Raw genomic sequence first — 22,579 nt, forward strand, 5'->3', positions numbered from 1 at the left:
TTAATATCTCTGCTGCGATTTATGTATATTTGATAAAATTTGGAGCATATAAAACAATGCATAAACAAAGAATTAAAAGAGTAATGTTAATTTTGTACACCTCAGTATTTGGATTATCTAGAATTTGTTGGGTTAGCTCGGACAGCTTTCAACGAATCTCTAAAATACTTTGGAATGCCAGCCCACTTGAAAGTCCGTGGAGTAGTTATAACTTAGTACGGTAAAGTGTTTTCATCTGTGTGATCTGTTTCCAATTCGTTTGCAAGGGCACCACCACTTCGTTTGCCACCCCATGAGTGGAATCTTTGCTTCTTTCCCAAGACCACAGTGTTGCGTTTCTCATCTCTCTGCTGCGCTTGTTGCTGCAATTGCTGTTGTTGCAATTTAAAGTGACATCTCTCAACAACTGCATCCCGTACGATGTTTGCAAAGTCCACATCGTTAAATTGGGCCATGAACAGCTTAAAGAATGTCCATATTTCAGCTTTTGGCTCTGGTGGTTGATAGTGACCAAAAAATGCTATTGGTGGGGGTAGACCATTATCTGGTATAACTAAGTTTCTCGTATTATAAGCTTCACAGACATCTTCGAAGCTTAGTATAGCTTGAAGCAGGAATCGTCGATATTTGTTCAAGTGTGTTTCACATGTCTGTAGGTCCCTGGTTTCGACCGCCTTGACGTAGTTATACCAAAAACATATGAATACCATGAGTATACAGGCCCGAACAGCAAACATGATGTAGTATGAAATTAACTGAAATCGATAAAAAAAGATAAAAAAAAAATAGTTTAGTTACTGTGTATAACGTAAAAAGAAAAAGAATCTAGGAAAATCAGTTGTTGTTGTTGTAGCAGTTTATTGTGTTCTATCTTTCGTCTGCTTGATTCTGTTAAGTGTCAAGACCTAGGAACTCTGCGACTAAGATGGGGTGCGTCCACAGGGATCTGGGTCTGGCCGGGCAGTTAAATAGGTGACGAGTATCGCGCGGTCCCTGGTTACAATCGGGACATACATCTTGCACGTCGGCATCAATCCTAGCTCTGTAGGAATTGAGGCGGCTGCATCTGCCGGAACGTAATTGAGCCAGAACTACTCTGGTTTGCCGGGGGGTGGAATGGAGCATAGGTAAAGGTTAAACAGTGCCGGAGATAACACAACACCTTGGGGAACTTGCTGTTTCACTCTACGGTGTTTCGACTTCTTATCCCTAAATTCCACAAATGACTGGCGACCACATAGATAATTCACGACCCATCGTTTCAGGCCTCGCTGGAGGGACGTGTTGGCAATGTCTTCAAATAATTTGGCATGGCTAACCGTGTCGAATGCCTTCGATAGGTCCAGTGCCCCCGAGAACCGTCCTAACACATGGCCTGGCCTGATTGAAGCCACGGCAAATGTGTGCGGTGATGGCATGCAAAGCAGTTGCTGTGCTATGCAGTCTTCGAAATCTATGTTGATGCTCGGCGAATGGAAATTCTCCTCCGAGGCTGGTGAGAGAAGGAAGATCGGTCTGTACGACTCCCCCAAACTCGGGTCCTTTCCAGGCTTCAGTAGCGGGATCTCTGCCCATTTTCCAGACATCGCGAACTATAAGATTGTTCAAAGACAGGTTGAGGACGGTAGTAGTAAGGTACTCAACTCAAGGTAAATCCAGATTCTTCAACATAAATTTAGAGATTTCTTCGGGGCCCAACGATTTAAATGATTTGGCGCCAGGATGACATTCATTACTTCACCCACGGTAAATTGTGATGGCTGTTCATCGGCTTGGAGACCACGGATACGGCGAATGGCTCTTCTCCTTGCCCTGTCACTCTTGGGATGCACAATAAATTAACGGTTGAACAATCTGGCGCATCTCTTCGGATCAGTCACGGTTACTTCGCCAAAAGTGACTGAGGTCTTGTCATCCCGTCTACCGGTGTTCGAGAATGGCTTAACAGTAGACCACAGCTTGCCTAAGTTACATTGCTCCAAGCGTTCCAGCCACAAATTCGGCCTATGCTCGTTGACTACCCTGTTTATTTTCAGAATCAGCTCGCCGGAAGATTCACCATTATTTCCCAAGCCATTTGTACAATCCACAATGGCCTATGGATATTCAAATCTATAAAACAATCAGTTTCTCACCATGTGCCCTAAAGGGGAAGCTCATGAGTTAATTAAATCGTTAATTCACCCAGACAATGTTAATGTGGCGATAGAAGAGCTCCGATTTAGATTTGATCGTCCTGAACAACTCATCCAGAGCCAACTACAACTTGGTGAAAATAGTGCCCTTTTCAACCAAGGTGAAAATTTTTCTGTATTTCTGCAATCTGTTGATGAGCAACAACATATAAGTTACCCTACACTCCTGGAGGAGCTGACCTCGAAGCTCCTCATGGGCAAGAAACTTGAATGAGCTAGGGTTGCTATGCGTTTGCAATCATATCCCATAATTATCAGTCTTAGCAATTTGTTAGGCAAAATAGACAATATGGTTTGTGCTGTCCGAGAATTTGTGCCAAAGGAATAGAGCAGCCGCTTTTTATTGCATACGGAAAAACAGCAACAGTGTCCGCTATGTAAAGAACAACGTACAATTTATTATTGCAGACGTTTTTTAAATTTTAATATAAAAGATCGTTGGGACCAAGTAAAACGCCTTCGTGCATGTTCCTTTTGCTTACACATTTGCCATAGCACTCGTGAACGCCGGCGTAAGAAATTATGTGACAAAATTGGATGCCAGAGGAAGCATCACAAACTTCTTCATGATGACACTCCATGTGATCTGCCCTCCATAAATAGAATGAATAGAATAAGCTGTTCTAATGACAACAAAAAGCTTTTATTTCGTGTTATACCTGTCACTCTGTACGGAGGGAATTGTTATGTTAATATTTACGCACTTTTCGATAACGGATCATCAATCACCATGCTTGATAGAGAAATAGTAGCCAAAATTGATGTAAGGGGAAAAGTTCCTTGAACATTCAGTGGTTTGGCGGAAGGTCACAAAGATAGCCTTCAATTTCTTTTAACCTAAGAGTAAGTGATGTCAATAAACGGAATTGTCATCTCTTTAAAAATGTATATGCAGTTTCAAATTTAAATCTTCCGTCACAAAACCTTACATCAAAAGAATTCGAGTCTGTCTTAAAAAATGCAAATGCACCAGTGCACCTGTACGGCAACATAGTACCAAAGTTACGTATTGGCTTAGACAACGCACTCATTGGTTTGCTAATCAATAATGCAGCGGGTCGCTTTGCATGTAATACCGAATTAGGATGTGTGGTATTTGGGTCTTGCCGTAATACAGAAAAATACCAGATACTTGTCTTTTTGTCAATGTGAGTACCAATGGTCTCCAGTGCTTCATAAAATGGTTGCAGACTATTTCGAAGTCGAAAGTATGACCAGCTCCAATTGTTGAAAATGAAGAAGTAGTAAGGGCTAAATGGATTCCACGTGAATCCACAAAACGAGCTGGAAATCGATATCAAACGGGTCTGCTTTGGAAATACGATGGGGGCAAACTTAACAGATGTGTACTCAGCTTCCAAATATCTTTCGATTGATACCCATATTGTCCCTATCGGTAAATATGTCTTGTTGAGGGGTTTTGAGGGGTGGGTAGTCGCCTCTGACACCAAGGAATAAATTTGTATATCAACGTTGGACTCTACCTTTAAATAGCTTTAATTTGATACCCATATTGTCCCCATCAATTTGTTCTGCTGGGGGGTGGAGAGGGCTCTCAGACCCCAAAAAATAAATGTTTGTGTCAAATTTGTATTCTACTTTTAAATACCTTTCATTTGATACCCATATTGTCCAAAGCGGTGAAAGTGTACTCTTGGGGCTTTTTTTGTGGTGGGGGACCCCCCGAAACTTAAGAGTGCAATTTGTATTCCAAATTCGTTCTCTACTCCTAAATACCTTTCATTTGATACCCGTATTGTCCCATTCGGTACACATGTCCGTTTAGTGGGTGGGTTTTGGGATGGGGCGTCCCCCCAGGTTATTTGACCTCAAAATATTTACCAATTTCGTGTTTTTGGGGTACCATAAGCTGGCACACAAAATTTCGCTTAAAACGGTGCACGCACCTGTATTAGGCTATAAACCGATTCATGCCATATTCGTCACGTATGTTAAAGGTCATGAGAGAAGCCGTTGTACACAATTTCAGCCAAATCGGGTAATACTTGCGCCCTTTAGAGGCTCAAGAAATCAAGATCCTATATTGGTTTATATGACAGCTATGTCAGGTTATGGACCGATTTCAACCATACTCATCACAGTTGTTGTAAGTCATAATAAAACACTTCATACAAAATTTCAGCCAAATCGTAGAATAATTGCGTCGTCTAGTGGCTCAAGAAGTCAAGACCGCAGATCGGTTTATATGGCAGCTATATCAGATTATAGACCGATTTGAACTATTCTTAACACAGTTGTTGGAAGTGATAACAAAAAACCTCATGCAAAATTTCAGCCAAATCGGATAGGAATAGCGCACTCTAGACGCTCAAGAAGTCAAGACCCCAGATAGGTTTATATGACAGCTATATCAGGTTATGGACCGATTTCAACCATACTCAGCACAGTTGTTGGAAGTCATAATAAAACACCTCATGCAAAATTTCAGCCAAATCGGATAAGAATTGTGTCCTCTAGTGGTTCAAGAAGTCAAGACCCCAGTTCGGTTTATATGACAGCTATATCAGGTTATGGACCGATTTCAACCATACTTAGCACAGTTGTTGGAAGTCATAATAAAACACCTCAATTTCATCCAAATCGGATAAGAATTGTGCCCTCTAGCGGCTCAAGAAGTCAAGATCCCAGATCAGTTTCTTAGACGAATATTTCTAGAAGTTACAAACAGAATGTCGAAATTAGTATACCCCCATCCTATGGTGGAGGGTATAATAATAGAAGAGGAAGATTTTGTTGACAGCTTCGATAGAGTGGATGAAGCCATAATAATTTCCAAGCAAGTAAAGGAAATTTACAAATATGGAGGCTTCGAATTGAGAGAGTTTATTTCCAATTCAGTACGTGACCCTAGCCCTCGACGGGAAAATAAGCTAAAGGTTTTACAATTGTTTTGGGAGCCATTTAGGACATGTTTATGTTCAATTTTGAAATTTCATAAAGAAGCCTTAGTTGTCATATCTGGCAAACAAATACCTACCAAAAGAGAAGTTTTGAGTATTATTATGTCGACGTTTGACCTCCTTAGTTTCTTAAGCCATTTTACTGTGTGTGGTAAACTACTGTTCGACGAAATTTGGCGACGTAATTGCAAGTGGGATGAGTCAAATTCTGTTGATTTGAATACGTGTTGGAAACAAGGGTGTAGTCAGAAGGGAAATGTAAAACAATTTCGTTGTAGCCTTTTCTATTTCCAAAATGTCAACCCTAAAGAGCTCTAACTTCACATATTTGTCGACGCTAGCCAAGAAGCATTCGCAGCCGTTGCCTACAGGAGATATTTATCTCTTCATGAGGATATAAGGGTTACATTTGTGGCATCAAAAACAAAATGCACACCACTAAAGAGAGTTACTATACCCACCCGGAGCTTCAAGCTGCCATTCTAGAATAGCGATTGAAAAACATTTTGGAAGAGCACAATTTGGTTCCATTTAAATGTTTCCGATGGAGTGATTCTAAAACGGTATTCAAATGAATAGCCAGCACTCACAGACAGTATAAACCATAAGTCGCTTATCGTGTAGCTAAAACACTTTTAAGCTCTAAAATTAACAATTGGCACAGGGTGTCAATAAAGAACAATGTGGCCGATGATACAACGATAAACTCAAATAGTGTTGAACTTTTAGCATCTTCACGATGGTTATGTGGACCCCAGTTTCTAATACGAAATGAAAGCGAGCGGCAACGAGATTTGGCTGACTCCAGAAAATTATGAAGAAGAAGCATTTAGTCGCACAATAAACCTGTTAGTTGTCAACAATGAATTCAAAGATTTTCTACGATTTTCTTCTCTTACTAGACTCAAGAGAACTGTGTCATGGATTTTACGATTTGCAGGTTTATAGCCTGACATCCTGTGAGTTACATGCTGCTGAACGCCAATTATGTATACAGTTACAAAGCGAAGCCTATCGCAAAGAACTCCGTTGCGACCAAGATGGGCAACACGTTCACAAAACTAGTACCTTGACAAATTTAACGCCCTATCTTCATGACGATGGTTTGTTAAGAGTATGGACGAGTCGATGCAGCTAGTTGTCTGTCTTACTGCACTAGAAGACCGATAGTTTTGCCCAAAGATCACCAATTTTCTAAATTACTCATTCTACATTATCATCGTCAAATGAAGCACCATAACCTGGAAGTCACAATTTGTGAAATTAGAAGAAGGTTCTGGATTTCATAAATAAGAAGTCTTCTTCAAAAATTTATTTCCAGCTGTATGTTTTGCAAAATCAAAAACGTAGGTCCTGTGCCTTAACTAATAGGTCAAATTGCTTTTGAGAGCTTGAACTAAATGTTGAGCCTTTTAAGTATACACATACAGGGGAAAGTTGATACCAAACGTGCTCATTTCAGTACCAAACGGAATTGATAGTAAAGCAACACCATATGGTACAAAAACAATACCAGATGGTATGGATGAAATAGAAAATGATTAGTACCGTTTGGTACTAGCCTTATTACCGAACTGGTATTGGTTTTAAAACGAATCTGTTATTGGTTTTAGTAACCAAACAGTGTACGCTAAGACGGCAACCCTTGCCGATGAAAGAATCCTTCGGGTCAATCCGGTACGTACAACCGGCTGCCGTATCAGCAGCCGGCTTTGTATTCAGCAATTGATTCCATATCCATTGATTCCCAGAAGTGATTTTCGAATGCATATACCAACACAGCATCGTTTTGCACACAAGAGACTATCCTGTTTTTAATGTAGAATGTCCATAGAATTTGTACTAATTCCATTTCACAGCTTTCGAGTATTTGAGCAGGTTTTTTGCGCACTCAAACAGTATTCAAACTTTTATTTATGATATTGAAAATCTTTGCCAATGACGCGAACAAAATAATTCCAGGCGGTATTTGCAAAGTACAGTAATTTGCTACAGTGCAGGCCTTTATTATTTTGGGCCAATAATTGTGGCTATAGGAAGATGAACTTGGAAGAGATGGGTGTCTCACTATAAGGGCCATACATTTCGAACTGGCTCACGATTTGTCTACCGATTCATGTTTAATCGCTATGAGAAACTTTATAAATCGAAGAAGTGATCCACAGAGAATGACAACAGAAAGAATTTTATTGGTGCCAATGAGGAAGAGAAGAGATCCTCCGAAGTGTTTGATGCCGAAAAAATCCATGGATGTTTAATTGCCCAGCGAATCCATCGGAAGGCAACATCTGAGAAAGGATGGTCCAATGCGTAAAAAAGGTTCTGCAATCTTAGTTGATCGAAGCGGAAAATATGGTAAATTCAAGGCCGTTGAAACATTTGTCAGCAAGTCCTCATGAGGAGGAACAACTTACTTACAATGTTGCTCGGTGGATAAACTAGTTGATAAGCTTTTCGCTCTGAAAAAGCAGTGGCGTGTTGCACGAAGCCTACGTGATAGATTTTGGAAGCGGTGGGTTATGGAATATTTGCCCATGTTTTTAATGTAGAATGTCCATAGAATTTGTACTAATTCCATTTCACAGCTTTCGAGTATTTGAGCAGGTTTTTTGCGCACTCAAACAGTATTCAAACAAGAAGGGTAAAATGTTGTGAATATACTGTTACTCTCAAGGTCGGTGACGTGATCTTTGTCTGCGATCCTAATGTACCAAGAAGTCAATGGCGGAGAGGAATGGTCACTTGCGTCCATGCTGGCAGTGATGGTGTGGTAAGAAGAGCTGACGTGAAGACTGCATCCGGTGCCCTCCCGCGTGCTGTGTCAGAGTACGCCGTTCTTGACTTGGACATTGGTGTAGCTGATTACCCCACGGGGGTGGGGATGTTGCGGAACGACTAACTGACGATTAACGACCACTTACTCCTAGCCACTCTTTAATAGGCAGAGGAAATGTTGCTCCAACCCCATCGGTGGATAAACCATTTGATAAGCTCCTGAAAAACGATGGCATGTTGCACGTAGCCTACGTGATAGATTTTGGAAGCAGTGGGTTATGGAATGTTTGCCCACGTTAACAAGAAGGGTGAAATGGTGTGAATATACTGCGATCCTAATGTTCCAAGAATAAATGACAATGACAGAGACAAATGTCTTGGGCACTAGTGTAGCTGATCACTCCACGCGGGTGGGGATGTCGCGGAACGTCTAACTGCTTCAATTTTGATTTCGGCGAAGGTGGAGGTCAAAGACTGCGGTGAGCATTTTATCATTGTGTTTGTATGTAATGTTTTAACCCGTTATCGCTTTTTTAGAAATAAACTAGTCCCATACGGATTCAATACAATTCAGCTAATTGTGTTTGTATATCTGCGGGCTGTTTACCGCAAGCCTGCTTTTTCATATTTACGGCCAGAAACAATGACGGACCCTCCCCTTACCCTATTTTTCAGGATATGAATTCAAGGATATTTAGGATAAGAAAACGTATCTGATATCCAATTGTCGGACCAAGTGGTAGGGGGACCACCCCAAGCCCCAAAACACCCCTAAATTGGACATATTTTCCGTTTCTAGAGGTCCACCCCATTCCCAAAACATCCCCCAAACAGAACTTATCTACTAACCGTGGTAATATGGGGCTTAAATAAAAGGTATTTGAATGTAGAATACGAATCTGATATCCAAATATGGGACCAAGTGTTTGGGGGGCCACCTCTCCCCAAAAATATTCCCCAAAGGGGACAAATTTACGACCATAGCAATATGGGGTTCAAATGAAAGGTCTTTGGGAGTAAAGAACGAATTTAATATCAATATTCGGGAAAAGTGTCTATGGGGCCACCCAACCCCCACAAAACCACCCAAATAGTAAGTATTTTCTGACTATTGCAATATGTGGCTCAAATAAGAGGGTTTTTAAAGTGGAACACGAATCCGATATATATTTTCAAGGCTATCTCACTGAGTGGCCGTCCATCCCCCAAAACATCCTCCAAACCGGTTATGTTTGCCGACTATGGAAATATGGGGTAGTAGACCACGTATCTGATATCAACATTAGGGGCCAACTGACTAGCGGACGTGCCACCACCATAACAACCCCAAATAGGACGTATTTGCTCACCAAGACAATTTGGGTCTTAAAAAGAGTGGAACTAAATATTCATAGTTTTTAGTTTAAATGAGATTAGAAAACGAATTTGATATTCAATTATGGGGGCAATAGCAATATGGGGTCCCGGCCGATACGGGATGATTATCGTCCACAGGTTGCGGATGGTGGAAAGCTCCGTTTTTATGCGGAGTAGCTGCAAATGCGGCTGCGGGCAATCAGCGATTTTCGAGAGGAGAGTCTCAGTGAGGAGTCAGGTGGCACTGGCTATTAATTAAATACTGAGTGCCAATGATACTCGAGATGACAAGGCGAGTTATTGGCGCCTTCAAATAACCAATGGCGTCGGATCTTGGAGCACGCGACTCCCCACAACGAGGGATACATACAATCCCACAAAACCTATGCGGTTGGGGCGCTGGGCCTGTAACCCGCCCCGGAAAACTTAGGAATGTCCCCACTCTTTATAGAGAAGATGCAGTATACGCGCTGGCGGATGTATTAGAGAAGTACAAGGCAGATATAACCGCCTTACAGGAAGTGCGATGGACTGGGAATGGCGTCACTACAACACCAAACGGTGACGAACTATAATATAGCTGCCATAACACGAGGCATGAATTTGGCTGTGGATTTGTGGTTAGTCGGAGACAGAAACACCTTGTCTCCAGCTTTACTCTGGAGGATTAGAGGCCAGCCACAATCCGCATAAAAGCCAAATTCTTCAACATCAGCCTTATTTGTGCCCATGCCCCGACGGAAGACAAAGACGAGCAGACCAAGGATATTTTCTACGAGCGCCTAGAGAGAGAATATGACCGCTGCCCCGCTCATGATATTAAAATCGTTCTGGGAGATTTTAATGTGAAGATAGGGAAGGAAGACATTTTTGGTCCAACAGTCGGAAAGTTTAGCCTCAATGAGATAACGTCCAGTAATGGGTTGAGGCTGATAGATTTCGCCGCGGCAAAATACATGGTAGTTAGTAGCACCAGATTTCAACATAAAAATATTCACAAAGCCACATGGCTGTCACCCGATCAAAACACGAGAAAGTAACAGTAACCCGACTAAAGAACAACAAGGCGGCAGGAGCCGACGGTATTTAAGCAAGAGCCGGTACCACCTGGTCTCTCACTGAGACTCTGCACTTGGTATCGCTGACTATTCGCGACTGCAATTAAAGCTACTCCGTATACGAAGCAACATGTAGACACTCCCGTCAGTTCTCGGCTAAGCTTCTCGTGATGACGATGAACATCACACAAATCGGAGGTCAGAGTTTAACCCGTGTGACACTCATGGTAACCCCGTGCCAGGTCTTATTAGTCTTTTATTTTTATACCCTCCACCATAAGATGGGGGGTATACTAATTTCGTCATTCTGATTGTAACTACTCGAAATATTCGTCTGAGACCCCATAAAGTATATATATTCTTGATCGTCGTGAAATTTTGTGTCGATCTAGCCATGTCCGTCCGTCTGTCCGTCCGTCCGTCCGTCCGCCCGTCTGTCTGTCGAAAGCACGCTAACTTCCGAAGGAGTAAAGCTAGCCGCTTGAAATTTTGCACAAATACTTCTTATTAGTGTAGGTCGGTTGGTATTGTAAATGGGCCATATCGGTCCATGTTTTGATATAGCTGCCATATAAACCGATCTTGGGTCTTGACTTCTTGAGCCTCTAGAGTGCGCAATTCTTATCCGATTGGAATGAAATTTTGCACGACGTGTTTTGTTATGATATCCAACAACTGTGCCAAGTATGGTTCAAATCGGTTTATAACCTGATATAGCTGCCATATAAACCGATCTTGGGTCTTGACTTCTTGAGCCTCTAGAGTGCGCAATTCTTATCCGATTGGAATGAAATTTTGCACGGCGTGTTTTGTTATGATATCCAACAACTGTGCCAAGTATGGTTCATATCGGTTCATAACCTGATATAGCTGCCATATAAACCGATCTTGGGTCTTGACTTCTTGAGCCTCTAGAGTGCGCAATTCTTATCCAATTTGAATGAAATTTTGTACGACGGATTCTCTCATGACCATTAACATACGTGTTTATTATGGTCTGAATTGGTCTATAGGCCGATACAGCTCCCATATAAATCGATCTCTCTATTTTACTTCTTGAGCCCACAAAGGGCGCAATTCTTATTCGAATTGGCTGACATTTTACACAGGTCTCCAACATATAATTTAATTGTGGTCCAAACCGGACCATATCTTGATATCGCTCTAATAGCAGAGCAAATCTTTTCTTATATACTTTTTTTTGCCTAAGAAGAGATGCCAGGAAAAGAACTCGACAAATGCGATCCATGGTGGAGGGTATATAAGATTGGGCCCGGCCGAACTTAGCACGCTTTTACTTGTTATACCCACCACCGACGGATGGGGGTATATTCATTTTGTCATTCCGTTTGCAACACATCGAAATATCCATTTCCGACCCTATAAAGTATATATATTCTTGATCAGCGTAAAAATCTAAGACGATCTAGAAATGTCCGTCCGTCTTTCCGTCTATTTGTTGAAATCACGCTACAGTCTTCAAAAATAGAGATATTGAGCTGAAATTTTGCACAGGTTCTTTTTTTATCCATAAGCAGGTTAAGTTCGAAGATGGGCTATATCGGACTATATCTTGATATAGCCCCCATATAGACCGATCCGCCGATTTAGGGTTTTAGGCCAATAAAGGCCACATTTATTATCCGATTTTGCTGAAACTTGCGACAGTGAGTTGTGTTAGGCCCTTCGACATCCTCCGACAATTTGGCTCAGATCGGTCCAGATTTGGATATAGCTGCCATATAGACCGATCCTCCAATTTAGGGTCTTAGGCCCATAAAAGCCACATTTATTATCCGATTTTGCTGAAATTCGGTACAGTGAGTTGCCTTAGGCCCTTCGACATCTTCCGTCAATATGGCTCAGATCGGTTTAGCTTTTGATATAGGTGCCATATAGACCGATCCTCCGATTTAGGGTCTTAGGCCCATAAAAGCCACATTTATTATCGTATTTCGCTGAAATTCGGGACAGTGAGTTGTGTTAGGCCCTTTGATATATTTCTTCAATTTGGCCCAGATCGGTTTAGATTTGGATATAGCTGCCATATAGACCGATCCTCTGATTTAGGGTCATAGGCCCATAAAAGCTACATTTATTACCCGATTTTGCTGAGTTGTCTTAGGCCCTTCGACGTCCTCCGTCAATACGGCTCAGATCGGTTCAGATTTGGATATAGCTGCCATATAGACCGATCCTCCGATTTAGGGTCATAGGCCCATAAAAGCTACATTTATTACCCGATTTTGCTGAGTTGTCTTAGGCCCTTCGACGTCCTCCGTCAATATGGCTCAGATCGGTTCAGATTTGGATATAGCTGCCATATAGACCGATCTCTCGGTTATAGGTTTTGGGGCCATAAAAAGCGCATTTATTGTCCGATGTTGGCAAAATTTGGGACAAAGAGTTAAGTTAAGCACCTCCACATATTTCTGCAATTTGGTCTTGATCGATCAAGATTTGCATATAGCTGCCATATAAACCGATCTCTCGATTTAAAGTCTTGGCCCCATAAAAGGCACATTTTTAATCCGATTGCACTGAAATTTGTGGGGTATATAGTTCAGATCGGTTTATTTTTAGATATAACTACTAAAAAGACCAATATTTTGTTATATATATATATCCGAGGTGGTAGGTATCCAAAGTTCGGCCCGGCCGAACTTACTTGTTATAGCTAACTAACTGGACCGGTCCCGCTCCGCTGCGCATTCGACAATTAAAGAGCTTCTGGTAAAATACCATGGTACGAAAATAGTAAATCGCTTGACAAACAGTTTAACAATATAAGTGTCTTTATCTGAATCCCATATGATCTTTATTGGTCTACGAATTTAATTTTAGATGTAAGATGTACTCCATTCTTAAAATACTTTATTTCAACCCGATATTCTCATGATGTCTGATTTAGGGGTGTTTTCGGGGTCAGGTGGTCCTCCAGACACTTGGCCCTGAAAAAATATCAGCATCGTACTCTTCTCTCAAATACCAATTATTTAAACCCCATATTGCCATTGGTTTTGAGGGGAGTTTGCAGGATGAGGCGTCCCCCAAACACATGGCCCCAAAATTGGTTATCAAATTCGTTTTCTAATCTCAAAAACCTTTCATTTGAGCCACATATTGGCATAGTCGTAAAAATGTCACCCTTTGGGGGGTGTTTTGGGGAAGGGGTGATGCCTTAAGTACATGGTCCTACATTTGGATATCAAATTCGTATTCTACTCCGAAATACCTTTATTGCTTTATTGCCCATATTGCCATGGTCAGTATAAATTGCTGCTTGTGGGGTATTTTGGGGAATGGATAGACCCCTAAGAAATGTGTCCCGAAAGTGGGTATCAATTCTTGCTCTACCCCCCAATTCCTTTCATTTAAGCCCCACATTGACATGGTCGGTAAATATGCCCGATTTAGAGGTGTCTTGGGGAGTGGTATGGTCCCCCAAACACTAAGCCCGGAAAATATATCAGCAACGTGCTCCCTTCTCATATATTTGAACCCCATATTGCCATTGGCCTCAAAATTGGATATCAAATTCAATTTCTAATCTCAAATAACCCCTTACTGAAAAAGCCAGCAAATATGTCCGGTTTGGGGTATGGGCCTAAAAATTATAAATTTCGAGCTCCACTGTCTTGACGACCCAAATTGTCTTGGTGAGTAAATACGTCGTACTTGGGGGATGTTATGGTGGTGAGGCGTCCCCTAGACAGTTGGTCCCAAATGTTGATGTCAGATTCATGGTCTACTCCCAAATGCCCTTCATTTGAGCTCTGTTGGGGGGTGTTTTGGGGGATGGGGCGGCCGCTCAATGACTTGGCTTTGATATATGTATATCAGATTCGTCGTCTACTCTAAAAAAAACTCTTATTTGAGCCTCATATTGCAATGGTCAGCAAATACTTCCTATTTGGGTGGTGTTATGGGGGTGGGGTGGCCCCATAGACATCTTTCCCGACTATTGATATCAGATTTGTGCTTTACTTCCAAACGCCTTTCATTTGAGCCCCATATTGCTATGGTCGTAAATTCGTCTTCTTTGGGGGATGATCTCGGGGATGGGTGGCCCCTTAAACACTTGGTCCCATATCTGGATATCAGATTCGGGGTGGACCCCCAGAAACTTTGTCCCAAATTTGGATATCAGATTCGTATATTACTCGCAAATACCTTTCATTTGAGTCCCATATTGCCATGGTCGGAAAATATGTTCGATTTAGGGGTATTTTGGGGGTTGGGGTGGTCCTTCAAACACTTGGTCCGGCAATTGAATATCAGATATGTTAACCTTAAATACCTTTTATTTGAGTCCCATATACCAATCATATATGTAAATTTCGTAGGTTTTGGGGCGTAGGTGTAAAGTCTACAAAGTGGCTTGCGTTGTAAAAACTAAATTTATATAATTGATTTAATGTTTTAAAAAAATGTCGGGCTTAGGAGCTAGGAGTCAGATCTTGCATTTTATTTGTTATTTAGTTATAAGTATAATTGTCAAACAAGTAAAAGCGTGCTAAGTTCGGCCGGGCCGAATCTTATATACCCTCCACCTTGGATCGCATTTGTCGAGTTCTTTTCCCGGCATCTCTTCTTAGGCAAAACAGAATATAAGAAAAGATTTGCTATGCTATTAGAGCGATATCAAGATATGGTTCGGTTTGGACCACAATTAAATTATATGTTGGAGACCTGTGTAAAATGTCAGCCAATTCGAATAAGAATTCCGCCCTTTAGGAGCTCAAGTAGTAAAATAGAGAGATCGATTTATGTGGGAGCTGTATCAGGCTATAGACCGATTCAGACCATAATAAACACGTATGTTGATGGTCATGAGAGAATCCGTCGTACAAAATTTCAGGCAAATCGGATAATAATTGCGACCTCTAGAGGCTCAAGAAGTAAAGATCCCAGACCGGTTTATATGGCAGCTATATCAGGTTATGAACCGATTTGAACCATACTTGGCACAGTTGTTGGATATCATAACAAAATACTACGTGCAAAATTTCATTCAAATCGGATAAGAACTGCGACCTCTACAGGCTCAAGAAATCAAGAACCCAGATCGGTTGATATGGCAGCTATGTCAGGTTATGAATCGATTTGAACCTTATTTGACACAAATGTTGAAAGTAAGAATAAAATACGTCTTGCGAAATTTCAGCCAAATCGAATAGGAATTGCGCCCTCTAAAAGCTCAAGAAGTCAAGTCCCTAAAACTGTTTATATGACAGCTATATCAGGTTATAAACCAATTTGAACCATACTTGGCACAGTTATTGGATATCGTAACAAAATACTACGTGCAAAATTTCAATCCAATCGGATAAGAATTGCGCACTCTAGAGGCTCAAGAAGTCAAGACCCCAGATCGGTTTATATGGCAGCTATATCAGGTTATGGACCGATATGGTCCATTTACAATACCAACTGACCTACACTTATAAGAAGTATTTGTGCAAAATTTCAAGCGGCTAGCTTTACTCCTTCGGAAGTTAGCGTGCTTTCGACAGATAGACGGACGGAAGGACAGACGGACGGACGGACGGACAGACGGACGGACATGGCTAGATCGACATAAAATGTCGCGACGATCAAGGATATATATACTTTATGGGGTCTCAGACGAATATTTCGAGTAGTTACAAACAGAATGACGAAATTAGTATACCCCCCATCCTATGGTGGAGGGTATAAAAACTAAAGAACACCTCTTTCGCAAATTTCTGATGATGCGTATTAGGTGACTAGTTACTGATATTTCCTTTCTTACTTCCACCTTTACTAGGTTTTTGTTGAAATGTGTTTGTATATGTGTATGGCAAGCTTGTTCCAAAAATAATTTTGATTGCAATCAAACATTTCACTTATTTCTACAATCCAATTAAATTTCAATTTAAAGTTTTCATGTTCGTTCTGCCACAGGTCATATTTTTGGCAACCACTTTATTTTAAAGAACGCTAGGTCTTAATACGCCTCTCTTTTAATTTTTGGGCTCACAATTTCGTTAATTATTATTAAATTATAGGTGCCGTTTTACCTTTTTGGTTTGAAATCGAATTAACACTTTCCCCAAAAAAACAGGCAACAGGCAAACTCCGCTAGAGGATACAAGAACCGGAGTTTCTTGAACGCCGTCGATGGCTCTTCAGACTTGTGAGTAAGACGAATATTAAGTGAATACTGTGCAGCAGAGCAAGTTTCACTGCTTGTTTTATACATTTTTGAACGAATGAAACTGTCACCATTCCCAAGCTCCCAAAGTGGCATTCATAGAGGATAAACCATTTCTTGTTAATCGCCAATTTCTTCCTAAACGAAGTACATTTTTAAGGCAGTTAATAAAATAATTACCGACGACGGACGGACGACCAGTTTGGATTTTTGCATAGGAGCTGCGGCAATAGCACTTGCAAACGAGTGACTGAAAAGGCTGACAACTAATGTAAACACTCTCATATTTACCCTTACAGGCACGTACGCTGTCGACACATCCTCGAGAAAGTTTGGTGGTCCTTTTTGCCGTTTCTGCAACATTTGACAGACAAGCGGTTTGACAAATTAAAAAAATAAATAAAAATAAACGACAGAGCGTGGTGGTGTTGGGTGCTGGCTACTGATTATTATTGCGGAAAATGGTTTAACGCTTTATCTGAACCCTCCCTCCCCACATCTCCGCTCAAGGACTTGGGAATTGAGCGACGCAACAAGTGTTTCAAAGGACTGCAGACACAAGTAGAAGAGTGATAGAGAGAATGCTTATCTGCCACTGAATGAATGGGAAACGGACGAACGTTGAATGGAATATAAAAATGTTTGCAGAATTGTTTGTTTATTTGTTTAAAATTTGTTGTCTCGTTGTTGAGTTGCCGTAATTATTATTAATTATGAATATGGCAAATGTAGGTATTTATATAAATGTTGATAATTTCCTAGAGACGGGTGTAGGCTGCTAAGTTCAGGGAAAAAAGGGCGATGTAATTAGTTACGCTTAAAAGAAGGCTTAAAGGACAGAGATGCGAATTAAAAAGGAAATGTATGGGGCTTAAGTTATTTGTTTCCAACCAACTATTTTCCAAATCGTCGAATTCTGTAAATGTGGAATAACTGTTTCGGATATTTCCAATTGTTTTCGGAAAATTGTGGACGCTACTGGTTCTAGGTACTGACCCATCGGCGATGACTTTTGGTCAGAAAATGGCCGCTAAACTTTGTGTTGCTTTCCAAAACACTGCTTATATCTTCATAATGTGCTTGTCTTAGCGGATGTCTTAGTTTTATGAGCGAGTACGGGCGCCCTACTTTGTTAAAAATTTCGGCTAATAAGCGTTAGTACGTTCATGACGTTTTTTTTATACCCTTCGCCATGGGATGGGGGTATACTAATTTCGTCATTTTGTTTGTAACTCCTCGAAATATTTGTCAAAGACCCCATAAAGTATATACATTCTTGATCGTCATGACATTTTAAGTCGATCTGGCCATGTCCGTCCGTCCGTCCGTCTCTCTGTCGAAAGCACGCTATCTTTCGAAGGAGTAAAGCTATCCGCTTGAATTTTTGCACAAATACTTCTAATATATGTATGTAGGTTGGGATTGTAAATGGACCATATCCGTCCATGTTTTAAAAAAGCTGCCAAATAAACCGATCCGGGATCTTGACTTCTTGAGCCACTAGAGGACACAATTCTTAGCCGATTTGCCTGAAATTTAGCATGACGTGTTTTGTTATGATTTCCAACAACTGTGCCTAGTATGGGTCAAATCGGTCCATAACCTGATATAGCTGTCATATAAACCGATCTGGAACTTTGACTTCCTGAACCTCAAGAAGGCCTAATTATTATCCGATTTTTGATCTTAGCACGCTTTTACTTGTTTTGTTAAATACCCTTAAAAAATTATTTTGCGCTTATTTTAATGGAATCTCAAATTGGTTTTGTTATTTTAAAAGGATATTGGTCAAATTTTGAAATCCATTTTAAATGCTTCTCATTCTCATGAAATTCTACGGAATTCTAGATATTAAAAACAAGTAAAAGCGTGCTAAGTTCGGCCGGGTCGAATCTTATATACCCTCCACCATGGATCGCATTTGTCGAGTTCTTTTCCCGGCATCTCTTCTTAAGCAAAAAAAGGATATAAGAAAAGATTTGCTCTGCTATTGGAGCGATATCAATATATGGCCCGGTTCGGACCACAATTAAATTATATTTATGTTGCAGACCTGTGTAAAATGTCAGCCAATTCGAATAAGAATTGCTATCTATCTCTATCTTCACATGCAACCGGCTTGATTTTAAAAGCTAGAGGAGGTTTGCTTGATTTAAATGCCGGAAATTTTACTGGAAGTAATAATCCAAATAATTTTTGTAAAGGGTGATTTTTTTGAGGTTAGGATTTTCATGCATTAGTACACGTGGGATTTCAGACATGGTGTCAAAGAGAAAGATGCTCAGTATGCTTTGACATTTCATCATGAATAGACTTACTAACGAGCAACGCTTGCAAATCATTGAATTTTATTACCAAAATCAGTGTTCGGTTCGAAATGTGTTCATTCACCGTAACGTTGCGTCCAACAGCATCTTTGAAAAAATACGGTCCGATGATTCCACCAGCGTACAAACCACACCAAACAGTGCATTTTTCGGGATGCATGGGCAGTTCTTGAACGGCTTCTGGTTGCTCTTCACTCCAAATGCGGCAATTTTGCTTATTTACGTAGCCATTCAACCAGAAATGAGCCTCATCGCTGAACGGTAAATGAACACATTTCAAACCGAACACTGATTTTGGTAATAAAATTCAATGATTTGCAAGCGTTGCTCGTTAGTAAGTCTATTCATGATGAAATGTCAAAGCATACTGAGCATCTTTCTCTTTGACACCATGTCTGAAATCCCACGTGATCTGTCAAATACTAATGCATGAAAATCCTAACCTCAAAAAAATCACCCTTTACAATTTGCAATTTAAACCAACCGGAAAATTAATACTGAATGAATATAATATCTAATCACATTTGAATTTTTTATTGTGTATAGTATTGACTAGTATTGAAAAAATGGCTAACAGCAATATCGCTATGCCAAACATAGATGTAAAATAAGTTATATAAAAGTTATAAAGGAATTAATATAATAAAATAAAAAAAAAATAAGAATTGCGGCCTTTGGGGGGGCTCAAGAAGTAAAATAGAGAGATCGATTTATATGGGAGCTGTATCAAGCTATAGCCCGATTCAGACCATAATAAACACGCATGTTGATGGTTTAAATATGCATTAAACAGTTTAAATATTTGCCTTTTTTTTTAAGATTTCTTCGGTCAAATCGCAAATTTCGTACATGACTAATCAATTTCTGCGGGAACCAAAGGTATTTCCTATTTACTGAAAGATTTCAATTCTGTGGATCCCGTATAAATTACCTTAAAATAATTATTGTCGTTCGTTTCTCTTTCGAGACGTGCTTAATTATCGAAGATTTTTTACAATGGAAAAGGAAAGCCAGAGATTACAACACTACAACCACTTTGGGACGCGTTTCATCCTTGGTTAATGCGCTATTACACGTCATGTAGATGTCTTATGACTTGCCACTTTGTGTATTCACATGAAATTGAAAATGTTTGTCAAAATTGTCAATTTACATACGATTCATAATTTTTGCTATCACACCTATATATTATTTTCGTAGGATATAACCCAAAAATTTGAGCAAAAGCTGTTTTTTTTTTGCGTAAAAATTGCTAAAGTTGTGAGAAAGCTGGTTAAATCATAATATTCTGAAAACAATTTAATTTTGGGGTTACTTTCATTCGACTGCCATCAAAAACAGCTGATGGATTAATGTTTCTGTCAGAAAGAATAGAGCACGCTCTAATCGAGAAAAATTTACATGTGCTATTTTGAAAAGTGATTTTCATATGTTAGTTTCGTTTGTATCACACGATATATAGAACTCAACATGTGTTAAATTTGACATGTCATAAGACGGCAACATGTCGTGTAATATAGCCTTTAGGGGACTAATTCAACCACATTAGATGTGGAGGCTTTAAGGACCATACATTGGTAGGTCGTACTAATATCGAATATACCGCGAAAAAGTGTTGACGATGTAAGTGCGACACTAACCAGTTTGACACTTTTCACTCTAGCTGTTCTTTTCCACCTCATGTGTTTTTCTTTGTAGTGATGGATTTGTTTTCCACATGACTGCAATTGCTTGCATGGTATACACATGTTATGTCTCCATAGTTTGGAAGTTGTAACGGGTCTCGCGGTTACTGTTGTCTAGCGTTCGAAGCCATCAATACAACTTCCAAAAGATACACAGATTACATGTGTATACGGTGGAGGCAATTGCAGTCAAGTGAAAATCAAATCTATTACTACAAAGAAAAACGCATGCGGTGGAAAAGAACAGCAGTGTGTAAGTTGTCAAACTGGTTCTGTGTCGCACTTGCATCGTCAACACTTTGGCGGTGTATTCGATATAAGTACCTACCAATTTTGTCTGTAGAGAAATTGAAATTTTGTCTTTGGAAAAAATATTTTCGGGGGCAACACGACGTAAATCTCATCCGATATGGTTGAAATTTTGCACAATGACATCTACTATAGTCTCCAACATCCAAGCCAAGTATAGCCCGAATCGGTTTAAAACTGATATAGCTCTAGTAGCATAACAATTCTTATCCAAAAATTCAATTTTGCCCATGAACATTCCATTAAGGAACGGGGGCATACATCTCACATATCAATAAGTGCTGTTCGATTCAAGCTTAAGCTCATTGATAAAGGACCTACCTTTTACAGCCTGAACTTTTTATAGTCTGCTCGGCGTGCCGCGGTGCGACACTTCTTTGAACAGAAGTTTTTACTAGGGATCCCACAGTCGGCTTTCGACTAATCAATAAGTCGACTTTTTGCGTAAAAATGTCGAAAGTCGAAGTTGACTTTCAATGATTAAAAGTTGAATAGTTGATTTTGAAGTCGAAAAGGAAGCTGCACAGAGCTACAAGTTTTGCTTTGCTTCTGTTGCTGATAGGTTGCTTGGTAAAAATTGTTTCCAATTTGTATACCCTACACCAATACTGTGGTACTGGGTATTATAACATAGTGCATTTGTTTGTAACACCCAGAAGGAAGAGAGATAGACCCATTGATAAGTATACCGATCGACTCAGAATTACTTTCTGATTCGATTTAGCTATGTCCGTCTGTCTGTCCATGTTAATTTGTGTACAAACTATAGGTCGCAGTTTTCATCCGATTGCCTTCGGCCGTGAGACGAAAGCTATTGAAATTGGATATAATCGGTTCAGATTTGGATATAGCTTCTATTTATATATTCGCCCGATTTTATTTAATAACTATCTGACCCGGGCCTGCTCCGCTGCGCCTCCTTTTAATTTATATGGAACAAAAGTTTCCTTGGAATATTTATTTTCGAGAATTAAAGAACTTTTAATGAAATACCATGCAACGAAAATAGTATATCGCTTGACTAACAGTTTAACAATATAAGAGCCTTTATCTGAATCCCACATGAACTTTATTGGTCTACGAATTTAAGTTGGATGTAAAGTGTACTCCATTCTTAAAATACTTCATTTCAGCCCGTCATTCTCATGATGCCTGATTTAGTGGTGTTTTCGGGGTAGGGGTGATCCCCCAGATACTTGGCCCTGAAAAATATCAGCATCGTACTTTTCTCTCAAATACCATTTATTTAAACCCCATATTGCCATTGGCTTAAGAAGAGTTTACAGAATGAGGCGTCCCCCAAACACAGGTTATCAAATTCGTGTTCTAATCTGAAATACCTTTCATTTGAGCCACATATTGGCATGGTCGACAAATTTTTTCCCTTTGGGGGTGTTTTGGGAAAGGGGTGATGCCCTTAATACATGGTCCTATATTTGGATATCAACCTCGTATTATACTCCCAAATACCTTTCTTTGAGCCCCATATTGTGATGGTCACTAAAAAATTGCTGTTTGTGGGGTATTTTGGGAAAGGGGTAGACCCCTAGAAAATTGGTCCCGAAAATGGGTATAATCCTTGCTCTACCCCCCAATATCTTTCATTTAAGCTTCACATTGATATGGTCGGTAAATATAGCCGATTTAGGGGTGTTTTGGGGTGGGATGGTCACCCAAACACTAAGCCCGGAAAATATATCAACAACGTACTCTATTCTCATATAACTATATATCATTTATTTGAACCCCCTATTGCCATTGGCCTCAAAATTGGA

The 22,579-nt window shown here is 40.2% G+C and overlaps 2 protein-coding genes across 2 annotated transcripts in view; one reads left to right on the forward strand and one right to left on the reverse strand.

Moving 5' to 3' along the window:
* The window catches only part of LOC106095168 (COMM domain-containing protein 4), a 69,767-nt gene that overhangs the window by 260 nt on the left and 46,928 nt on the right, over positions 1-22,579 (forward strand). The gene's annotated exons all lie outside the window — the stretch shown is intronic.
* Positions 9-16,842, reverse strand: LOC106095099 (leucokinin). The gene is made up of 2 exons (XM_059360588.1): positions 16,781-16,842; positions 9-755 (listed from the first exon to the last, which is right to left on the reverse strand). The coding sequence occupies exon 2, from the start codon at positions 735-737 to the stop codon at positions 213-215; it is 525 nt and encodes a 174-aa protein (XP_059216571.1). The 5' UTR covers positions 738-755; positions 16,781-16,842; the 3' UTR covers positions 9-212.

This window comes from Stomoxys calcitrans, chromosome 1, assembly GCF_963082655.1.
Source record: "Stomoxys calcitrans chromosome 1, idStoCalc2.1, whole genome shotgun sequence".
NCBI classification, from domain to species: Eukaryota; Metazoa; Arthropoda; class Insecta; order Diptera; family Muscidae; genus Stomoxys; species Stomoxys calcitrans.

Coding starts and splice junctions, on each gene's coding strand:
- LOC106095099 (XM_059360588.1), bottom strand. CDS start 737: ATGTTTGCTGTTCGGGCCTGTATACTCATGGTATTCATATGTTTTTGG.